The 11,626-nt window shown below is 39.7% G+C and overlaps 2 protein-coding genes across 2 annotated transcripts; both read right to left on the bottom strand.

Annotated features, from left to right (window-relative positions):
- Positions 1–477: 477 nt before the first annotated feature.
- Positions 478–3,217, bottom strand: LOC116259890 (G-type lectin S-receptor-like serine/threonine-protein kinase LECRK3). Its single transcript, XM_031637873.2, has one exon. It carries the CDS (start codon positions 3,128–3,130, stop codon positions 731–733), a length of 2,400 nt encoding a protein of 799 aa, XP_031493733.1. The 5' UTR covers positions 3,131–3,217; the 3' UTR covers positions 478–730.
- Positions 3,218–4,148: 931 nt separating this feature from the next.
- Positions 4,149–6,842, bottom strand: LOC116260486 (G-type lectin S-receptor-like serine/threonine-protein kinase LECRK3). Its single transcript, XM_031638868.2, has one exon. The coding sequence runs from the start codon at positions 6,700–6,702 to the stop codon at positions 4,324–4,326; it is 2,379 nt and encodes a 792-aa protein (XP_031494728.1). The 5' UTR covers positions 6,703–6,842; the 3' UTR covers positions 4,149–4,323.
- Positions 6,843–11,626: the final 4,784 nt, after the last annotated feature.

The following is an 11,626-nucleotide window of genomic DNA, read 5'->3' as shown; positions in this document are numbered from 1 at the left end:
CAGCTCACTTATTTTTGAGGTATAAAATGAGTTTTTTTTCATGACAATGGTTAAAATATAAATAAAATTGAAGAAATGATGGGGATGCCCTTTTGCTGTAAAAAAAAAAAAAAAAAAAAAAAAACTGTTCAACTTGTATACAAACGCACTCAAAGCAATGTTGAAAAATAAACTTTCACTGGGATGGTTTACTTGAAGACTTCTATTTGCAAGCCATTTGCAAAACCAAGTCATCGGTTAGAAAAATCAGAATAGTTAGTCCTACTTTTGAGATTTCAATAAAATGTGGCCCCCAAAAGGCGATTTTTCTTATATAAAGAAGTCTGGCTTTCCTCTCTCCGGGGAGATTCTTCACAGAAGTTTCACTCCAACTTCGTTGCCTTCTTTCAAGTCTTCCCCAAATCAATCATCCGCCTCTCTTTTAAGATGGAGACATCTGTCCCAAAATAATTGACAAGAAAATGAAAGGTATTCGCGAAAAACTAATATTGCCTTCATTCGAACGTTTTATTCCAGAGTAGAACTGGAAGAGAGCAACAGATTAGATACAACTCAAAAAAAGATAGCCTACACTTTATTCTTTGACAACAAATCATTGATGTCAAATTGCACTCGTTTGGAAATTAAATTGAAACAAGAAGACGTATTAATCAAGCTTCACTGAAGCAAGTAGAACACATTATTCAAACATCTCCCACATTTTGTGTGGTGTATAGTGACAGAGTTCTTCTCAGCCCATTGAGCTTACGAAAGAGGAAGGGTTGGGTGGGATGGCAACATCAACTGCGCCTTCAAGCATTTGCGTCACCTTCTTCATTGTTGGCCTAAGTGATGGGTCTTCTTGAATGCACCACAGTGCTACCATCACCATCTTTCTCACCTTCTTCATGTCATTCTTGGCATCTTCATCGTGCTCCACCAACGTCTCCAATTGTTGCCCGACGAAGCAATCATAGGCCCAATCAACAAGTATCCCCGACGGCTCATTCATCATATTGATCTCCACAGTCTTCCTACAACATATAATCTCCAGCAACATCACTCCATAACTATAAACATCAACCTTAACTGTGACAGCCATCTTCCTAAACCATTCTGGGGCTACATAACCTCTTGTTCCCCTTATGTCTGTGTTGGTCTTCGTTTGATCGTGTCTGAGAAGCTTGGCCAGTCCGAAATCGGAAATTTTGGGAATGAGATTGCCATCAAGAAGTATGTTTTCTGGCTTAATATCACAGTGTATGATCTGTGTACTACATTCTTCATGGAGGTACATGAGCCCTCTGGCTATACCAAATGCAATTTGGACTCTTGTGTTCCACTCTGGCCTAATGCTTCCAAGGAGGAAGCTTGACAGAGAGCCCTGTTCCATGTACTCATACACTAATAATCTATGAGAACCCTCGTCACAGAAACCCAGCAGTTGGACAAGGTTTTTGTGATGTGTTCTTCCGATCACGCTCACTTCTGTTCTGAATTCCTTGTCCCCATTTTCCATCAACTTGTCCAATTGCTTCACAGCAATAGGCTTCTGACCATATGTAAAAACCATCATCCCTCTGTAAACAGTGCCAAAAGAGCCGCTGCCCAACTTCTCCTTGAAATTCCTGGTTGCCTTCTCGAGTTCTTTGTAACTGAATCTCATCAACTTAATCTCAGGCTGCATAGAACCTACTAGTTTTTCTTGTCTATGTACATTCCTTCTCCTGTGGCATATTAGAATGATACTCTCAATAATGATAAGGATAAAAATAGTTACCGAGATGACAAACAAAACAACTTTGACGACACCAAATCGTGACCAATTGCTCCTGCCATTGGATGTGATGTTGGAGGGACCTCCTCCTTCAAGCGGGGAACTGTTGTCCAGTGATACCTTCACGAAAGCTTTAGAACCACCTGCCACCTTACCACTACGCAATGGCATCCGCTTCTTGTAGCAGTTTGAGTCCGAATAGACAGCTAAAGTGCAATAACAATCAGCCAAGAACCAATCTCTGCATCCAGCCTCGTCAATATTTGATTTAACAGCATAGTCCCCACCAGCAAAATTCACATTATCAATCGTCTCCAGACCATAGTCATCTGGATTGTACTGTCCGCAGTCTATGATTGGGACATCCTGGTTGCAACCAAGAACTTTGTTATTGGCATCCGCATAAGAGAAACCGCTCGGGCACAAGCAATCAAAGCCTTTGTTTTTTCCAACGCAGTAACCATTCTGCCCACAAATGCCCGGCATTTCACATGAAGAATCTTGAGTTTCCCAGATGACGTTCCAGGACTTCGACCAAGAATTGCTTCTTCCCTTGGGGTAATTATAGAGCCTGAAGATCCCATCATTGTCAATCGTTCCTCTGAAGTAGAAGTCTTTGCTTGGCTTGGGAATCCGGCTTGCAGGTGTTATCTCAACAGTCGTATTCTTTTCCCACTGGAAGATGGAGATTTTTCCAGACTCGTCAAACACCAACCTTCCCTTTGTTCCATCAGTATTTGATGCATAAGTTGGTTCCGATATATCACTATAGCTAACAAAGTTGCCATCACTTTGCATTACGATATAGTCCCGGCCGGTGGAGAGAATGGTTGGTGACATTGGAGCATAGAGTTTGTAGTCTACAGAAAGTGTTTGAGTGGGGAGAATGGTATCGGTGGGCGAGTCGAAGCTCTGCCACTTGAACTCAGATCCAGGTGAGCTCTGAAGCACCAGGTTGCCTGTGTCTAGCATGGCAGCCTGCGTGATGGCGCTACCACCTGAACTGCCTCCAATGCTGAAAAACGGTTTGCCATTTGCATCATTTATGACAAGCAGACCATTGTTGGTTAGCTCTACAGTGGAACCAGGTGGGGCGGGCCTGTCTCTGTTTGCTGCCCAAACTAGAGTCTTTTCGGGGATCTTTTCATAACGAACACCGACGTATAGATTGTCACCAATCCTCGAGAAGCCAAAGGAGAACTCACCAGAGGGGGAGATCCAGGATGCGCTGTTGTCAAGAGAAGATAAAGAAGAGCCTAGACTTATGTTTCGGTAGGGCTGTGCTTCCACTGTCACATGTAAGAGAGACGAGAAGCAGAGGAGGAGGAGGAGGGTAAGAAAAGCCATTGAAGCAGCAAAAGAAAGCATGGCCATGGGAGCTCTCTCTCTTTGAGATGCCAGGTTTAATGGGAATAAAGAATGGCAGAAGGAAGAGAAAATACGAAGAATGATTCAAGCAAACTAAATAAGTCAACGTTTGATATTTGAAATATGGACGATTGGTGGAGACTTTTATGTAAGTATTGTGGTCCATATTCGTGTTTCCGCGTGGAAAAGTCTGAAGTGAAGTGTGGCGGCGATTGACCGTTTTCTTGAATGAGTCAATGACTGGCTGGACCACATGATTACTCCAAAGTCCTTGGTTTCTTAGTTTTTTGTCTTTTTACCTTTGTGGTCCTGTCTTTGCTAACTTTCATATATATTTATAAACACACACACACACCCACACACGCACACGCACACACACACACACACAGAGAGAGAGAGAGAGAGAGAGAGAGAGAGGAAAGTTAGTAAAGATCGAACCACTTAAAAACCATACTTTAAAATTAATTATTACAATATTTTTTTCAACCTAACCTTATAAATATGATCCTAAGAGTGATTTGGTGAGAAACATTTTTAATTATGTCAATTTCTTACCTAAATAATGTTTTTTAATAATAAAAAAATAAACTGCTCTTATCACATCAAAATCTTAATAGTATATATATATATATATATTGTACTTATCAAAAGTTGATTATTGCTTTTTGCCGTGCACTTCAAATTATTTCTCACAGTAAAAATAACAGAAAAATATTTTCAAAATAAACAACGTGAGCAACTTGCAGATAACGGACATGAATAATGTAACAGAGCAAGTTAAGCATTTTATCAAAGAAGACACGCTCATTTTACAGGTTATGTAATTGCGGTGGTAATTTATCAAAGTAACGTAAAGGACAATAGAGATGCATTTATCAGTTTTCAGAAATAATTTTGACCAGGTCAGCTGAGAGCAACAAGTCCCTACCCCAAATATAGCAGCAGAGAACAGTATTTCGTCGTAAAATTTGGGAAACCAGATATAAGATGTATCCTTCCAACAAGAAAAACATTTTATTGTTTTATAATATACTAGAAGAGAGCAACAAGGAACTCAAAAGAACGAAGGCCTGCAATTTATTGTTTGACAGTACAAAATATTTATGTCAAAGTGAAGTCGACTGGTGCCTAAGCTAAAACAAGCAGAAGAAGATCAAACTTCTTCCAGGTAGACATTTCATAGAAGCAGAGTTTCCTTCTCATTCCATTGAGCTTATGAAGGAAGAAGGGTTGGGTGGGATTGCAATGTCAACTGCACCTTCCAGCATTTGTGTCACCTTCTTCATTGTAGGCCTAAGCGATGGGTCTTCCTGAATGCACCATAATGCTACCATCACCATCTTTCTCACCTTCTTCATGTCACTCTTGGCATCTTCATCGTGCTCCACCAACATCTCCAATTGTTGGGAAATGAAGCAATCATAGGCCCAATCAACAAGTATTGCCGTTGGTTCATCCTTCATATTGAGTTCCACATTCTTCCTGCAACATATGATTTCTAGCAACATCACCCCATAGCTGTAAACATCAACTTTCACTGTGATAGCCATCTTCCTAAACCATTCAGGGGCTACATAACCTCTTGTTCCCCTTATGTCTGTGTTAGTTTTTGTTTGGTCATGTCTGAGAAGCTTGGCCAGTCCAAAATCAGATATTTTGGGAATGAAATTGCCATCAAGAAGTACGTTTTCGGGCTTAATGTCACAGTGTATGATCTGTGTGCCACATTCTTCATGAAGGTACATGAGCCCTTTAGCTATACCAAACGCAATTCGGACTCTTTGGTTCCAGTCTGGCCTAATGCTTCCAAAAAGGAAGCTTGACAAACAGCCCTGTTCCATGTACTCATACACTAGTAATCTGTGAGAATCCTCATTGCAAAAGCCAAGCAGTTGGACAAGGTTTTTGTGGTGTGTTCTTCCAATCACGGAAACTTCTGTCTGGAATTCCTTGTCTCCATTTTCCATGAACTTGTCCAGTTGCTTCACAGCAATGGGATTCTGACCATATGCTGACAACATCATCCCTTTGTAAACGGTTCCGAAAGAACCACTACCCAACTTCTCCTTGAAACCCCTGCTAACCTTCTCGAGTTCTTTGTAACTGAATCTTGTCAGCTGCATCTCAGGCTGCAGAAGACCTTCTTCTTCTTCGCTTCTGTGTGGAATTCGTCGCTTGATGCGGATTAGAGTGACAGTTTCAACTATGAAAATGAGAATAAGACTTACTGAGATGCCCAACAGCACAATTCCACCAACTCCAAATCGGGACTGCTTGCTCCTATCATTGTGTGTGATGTTGGGCAGATATGGTGGAAGAAGAAGGGAATTGTTGTCCCTTGGCACCTTAAATAGAGCCTTCACGCCATCTATCCCTGGCTCGCTGTTGCGTAAAGGCATGCGCTTCTTGGAGCATTTTGAGCTCCCATAGACGGCCACAAGGCATGAGCAATCATCTAGGCATGATTGCATGCAGGTGCTCTCATCAACACTTAGCTCTGAATACGCACCACCATTCCAATTCACATTACTAATTGTATGTAGGACGTAGTTCTCTGCTCTATACCTCCTACAGTCCGGCATCGGGAAATTCAGTTTGCAACCGAGAAATCTGTTTTCTGCGTCCACATAAGAGTAACCGGGCTGTAGACACAGGCAGTCAAAGTCACTATTAGATGTCTTGTTAGTGCAGTAACTGTTCATCCCACAAATGCCCTTCATGTTGCATGCAGAATATTGTTGAGTGGCCCAGATGATGCTCCAGGTGTTTGACGTATAATTGTTTCTTCCCCTCGGGTAACTATAGAGCCTGAAGATCCCATCGAGGTCTATAGTTCCTCTTATGTAGAAGTCCTTGCTTGGCGAGGGAATCTGGTCAACCGGATTTAGCTGAACAGTCTTATTATTTTCCCATTGGAAGATGGAGAGTTTTCCAGACTCATCGAACACCAAACGTCCCTTTGTTCCATACGTGTTTGAAGCATAAGTTGGTTCTAATATCTCAGTGTAACTAACAAAGTTACCATCACTTTGCATTACGATATAGTACCGGCCAGTGGAGAGATTCGTCGCTGTAAATGGAGCATAGAGTTTGTAGTCAAGCGCAAGTTTCTGAGTTGGAAGGATGGTGTCGGTGGGAGAGTCGAAGCTTTGCCACTTGAACTCAGACGCGGATGAGCTCTGAAGCACCAAGTTGCCTGTGTCGAGCATGGCAGCATGGGTGATGATGCTACCATCTGAACTTCCTCCAATCTCAAAAAACAAGTTGCCCTTCACATCTTTTATGATGAGGCTACCATTTTTGGTTAGCTCCACAGTGGAACCAGTGGGGGCTGGCATGTCCCTGTTTGCTGTCCAAACTAGGGGCTTGTTGGGGATCTTTTCATAACGAACACCGACGTACAGATTGCCGCCGACCATCGAGAAGCCGAAGGAGAAATCACCAGAGTTGGAGATCCAGGCCGTCTTGCTATCAAGGGAAGACAAAGAAGAGCCTAAAGTTATGTTTTGGTAGGGCTGGGCTTCCACTAATACATGTAATAAGGAGAAGCAGTAGAGAAGGGGAGCAAGAAAAGCCATTGAAGCAAGAAAGGAAAGGAACGACTGTCTCTCTCTGTGCCAGAGGAGGCTTAGTTGAGATAGAAGTTGTCACACAAAGCAACTATAAATTCTTTTGAAATTTGCTATTGCAGATGACTGATGGAATCTCTCTCTCTCTCTCTCTCTCTCTCGCTCTGTGGCAGATGGTGGAAACTACAAATTTGTTGAAATTCATTATTGCAGATGACTGATCGACACGCTAACGCGTGGAAAAGTCTACAGAAAAAGAAGATTGGTAGATCGTCATCCATGACGGCCAAGTGCAATAAGTCTCTAGACTTGACCCAAGCAGGGACTTTGGGGGACTCGACAAACGTGGTCCCTTGAAAGGTGATATTTCATTAAAGTTCCTTGCCATGTTCGCAATATAGCATGACATTGTCATGTATAGATAGATATACATATATTTTTTAAAGGTCTTTATCGTACACATAATATATATATATATATATGGACAATGTCATGTGGGGCAGTTAAATTATATTATGAACACATTAATACAAAGTCCTGTAAAAAAATCTCTCGCTTAAGTGACCATCTGCCCCCCCAAAGATTCCTTTGATTGTTACTTCTAATTGCTAAGCACTTCAAATTAGCCCTCAAAGTAATTAAAAACTCTTTCTTTTTTAGATAAAATAACAAAAACCATTTCCAAGTAAGATAAAGAGAGTAAGGCAAGTACTTTACATATGAGACATTCGCGTTTTATTGCTTATATAACTGCAGTGAGCAGTTAATTGTTGATCAAATATTCAAGTAACAAAAAGGATGAATTCTGATAAAAAGCAAACGTCGGATGAACTTGGCAAATTCATTTAGGTAGATATGGATTTAACATTGTTTCCGAATAAATTAAAAAAAAAAAAGAATTATGGAAACCTTTTCACCAGGTCAACGGAAGGTAAGCGGTCCTGGCCTCCCCCAGTCAGAGCATTTGACATGTAACCAACGAAATTTACAAGTTAGATATTCAAAAAATGTGCATATTACAGAAACAAGTTCAGGTTTTGAAATTTGTCATTTAATCACAGAACGACATTTTAAGATATGTTTAAAATGCCCTCCATCTAATTCTAGTCAACTCTAATTTGGTTCGAGTTATAGTTGGAACGAATTGACCAAAATGTCCTCCAACATTGGCTGCTCTTGCGAAACACCCTTGGAAAGGCAGGCCATTGTCTAGAAAGAAGCCCAACTTTTGCTTTAACGATGAAAGAGCCACAAAGACAGTCGCACATCAAGTAGTATCACCATTGAGTTAAGCTTCTTATATCTGTGACAAACACTTTTACTATCTTTTGCACCTATTCCCTTGGTTTCTTATTACGACTTGATAGTTCGAATATTGAGTTAAGCTCATTGCATTGTTTCCACCATCACTAGTGATGCAGTCTCTGATCTTTTACTTGCATGTTTTCTTCAGATAAGAATGATCAAATCTTGTAATTGGCTTCTGTTTCAAATTGAAATAACTAACTAGTTTTGATACTGAACATCCTTTTCTTAATTTGTCTGTCCATTTTGAACAGTACTGTATATTGGTCTTTCAATCTTTTATGGACATAGCAAGAGTTTTGAGTAAGGCTGATTTTCTTCCAAAACCAACCCCACAAAAAAAGAAGAGAGATGAAAAAAATAAAACGAAGTTGACATTACTCAGCTTACACATGTCGTTGTAAAATTAATGGAGCTATTCAAAATGAAAATCTTGTTTTCTATTAATTATAAAACATGCATGCATGAAAACCTTTTGGGGATGCTTTGTTTAATATTTTTGGACCATCATTTTCCAATTATGTTACTCACATTTTGTTCATTTGGACCTGCTATGGAGTTCTTTCTGTTATTTTTTCTTCAACTAAATACCACGTAAATCTTCTTATCACTTGTATTTTATGGCTGCATTGGTTACTTCGATATTAAGAGGAGAGGAGAGGAAAACCTTTGAGAGAGAGAGGGAGTAGCTGCGAAAAATGGGGCACATTTCATGCAAACAATGGACTATCAAACATGCCCTTATTGAAGAAGCGTATTTTCTGATCAGTCTAAATTGCTTTGATTTAGATCCAGCCTAAATTAGAGATGTCAATACATCTGATTTGGATTCAGCAGAACCACCGTGAGAAAATGGGATATATATATCCGATTAAGAAATTGGATTTGATTCGAATTTAAGAAATGACATTTGATTGAGATTCAAATTTGGATTCGGATATTCATAAATATCTGACCAGATTTAGATTCATATTCAGATCAGATTTAATTTCAAAGAAATATCATATATCCAATGCTCTTACATTTTAAAAAATCGGTTGGTTCAAAATTTAGATTCGTATTAAGATGTGGACATAAAAGTCAGATTCAGATCGGATTAAGATTGTGAAAATGGATTTCAGATTTGAATATGACTTTTCTTTTTTCGTATTTGAATCTAAATATGTGAATATCTAGAAAAGTGGACACAAGCAAGGGTATATCCAAATCAAATCAGATCTGTGTTGATATCGCTCGCATATATGTTGAGTTCTTCTTTTCATCTCCAATAGAGATGCCGGGCGTATATGAGTTGCATATTTCATCCAACAGTGGAGCATTCAGTAAATTTTAACGCATGCCAATCAGAATTGAAAGGAAAATTTGGGCTTAACCCATTTTTTTAGCAGCAGTAAGACTGCTCATTTTTCGATATCTTGCCTCTTGCTTTGGCTTTTACAGGTGCCAATATCCATGAGATACACTGATCCTTTTAACGGGGATCTAGCCAGTTTAACTAACTTTCCATCAGGATGATCAGGATGCTCTTCCTGCATGTACAATACAAATTCGACAATGGCAATCAAGGTAATCCAAGTCTAGGTAAAGCCCTAGCATTTTCTCAGGAGAAAAAAAATCTGCACGATATTAGCAATTAACAAGATGATCTATACATAGGACATTTTTTTCTTTAAAAAAACTTTTTTACAAAAATATGTAGGATTGTATATATGTATAGTTGAACAGCATCTGGGAATTCGATATAATTTTTTGAGTGAGAGTGACATAAACATAGGTAGCAACTATCAAGTGTAAGAATGCCTGTTTTCCTGCTCTTTTATACACACCATTTTGCGAGACAAACATTTTTATACATTTGAGGCAATAAGTTGAGGTTGGTGATTTCAGAAATAGATGCAAAAGTTTACAACACATAACAATTTGCAGTGATAAACTCAACAATATCAATTGTGCACGAGGTTTCTCGTCAAGGCAGTGCATGGAAAATCAGAATTATGTAATATGAGAACCAAGAACAACCTGCACAGGTATGTGAAACAAGACACAGAGCAGAGGAAAAACAAAGTGAGTAGGAAAGGCAAGACAAGGCGAGCTGGAGGAGAAATCTGTTATTTGCAATTCTCCTTGTTAGAATCACTGATGGAGTACATATGTAGACCTGAGTTTGCTACAGATATTGGCTATGCGAATCAGCACAGAAAAATTCAAGTACAATCGATAAATAATTCTGAAAATAAAAAAAGGTTGCGCTTCAAGAAGCTTCTGATTTTATGCAGCTGCCCTGAATTCTCCTAAGGCGCCACATAAGAGGCTACTTTCAGCTTTACTAAACTTCTGCATATAATTTACAATTAGCAGTTTCTCAGCTACAACAGTTCCCCCCTTCAAACTGGAGTGTGAAGGTCACAAACACCCCGTGGACTTCAATGCAGTAAATTTTAGCTTGGGAAGAGCTTTTGTAAATAGGTCAGCCAATTGATGTTCCGAAGGAATATTCTTGGTGCTAACAGTTCCATTCTTCGCTAGATCTCTTACAAGATGACAATCAAGTTCAACATGTTGAGTGCGTTCATGTTGAACTGGATTTGCTGCCATCAAGGTAGCTTTTTGTTATCACATAAGAGCTGAGCTTACCTTGAATGATCCACCTTGAAATCACAAAATAGATCTTTTAGCCATGGAACATCACAGCATGTATCTGCCATGGCCCTGTATTCTGCTTCAATAGAAGATCTAGATATTGTCTTTTGTTTTTTGGCATTCCAGGATATCATGCTCTCACCTACAAAGATACAATAGCCTGTAAAGGACCTCCTGGTTTGTTTTGCATGCAGTCCAGTCGGCATCACAATAACCTGTCAATTGAAATGCATCTGTGGCTGAGAAGAATAAAGCTTGCTCTGGATGAAACTTCAAGTACTTCAGCACTTTGAGAGCTGCTGGCTAGTGTAGGCTGTTGCATATATCTACTCAGCATATGAACAACAAAGCCGAGATCGGGCCTGGTTATAGTTAAAATGAAACGACCAACGAGTTCTCGATACCTAGAAGGATCTTTTAGAGGTTCACAATTAGTTGACGGCAGGTCCAATCTGTGCCCCATCGAAACGTCTGAAGATATGGCTCCAATTAGTCCAGCTTCATCCAAAATGTCATGAGCATACTTTCAATGAGACAGGAAGATAACATTTTTGAATCTGGATAAATCGAGTCCCAGAAAATATTTCTGACAACCAATGTCTTTCACCTGAAACTGGCTGTTGAGGTACCTTTTGAAACTTTCGATGCTTTTCAAATTGTTACCTGCAATGACTAAATCGTCAACATAAACAAGAACAACGATATATGTCCCTTTGCTGAAAAGTAAAGAGAAAGTAATCGCTTTTGGACTGAACAAAACTAAAACTGATGAGTGCATTGGACAACTTGGCCAACCATTTCATAGGAACAAGTACGTCAACTTCTTCAACCTGAATACACGCTGTTCAATTGGTTTTCCATAACCAGAAGGCAAGTTCATATAAATTTCCTCATCTAAATCACCGTTAAGAAAAACAGTGAACACGTCCATCTGGTGTAAGTGCCAATTTTTCCTGGCTGCAAGCCTGCAACTGCAAGCAAGCGTGTA

Source organism: Nymphaea colorata, chromosome 9, assembly GCF_008831285.2.
Source record: "Nymphaea colorata isolate Beijing-Zhang1983 chromosome 9, ASM883128v2, whole genome shotgun sequence".
Classification (NCBI taxonomy): Eukaryota; Viridiplantae; Streptophyta; class Magnoliopsida; order Nymphaeales; family Nymphaeaceae; genus Nymphaea; species Nymphaea colorata.
Note: the sequence above shows the minus strand (reverse complement) of the source record. Positions and strands in the feature narration are given on the sequence as shown.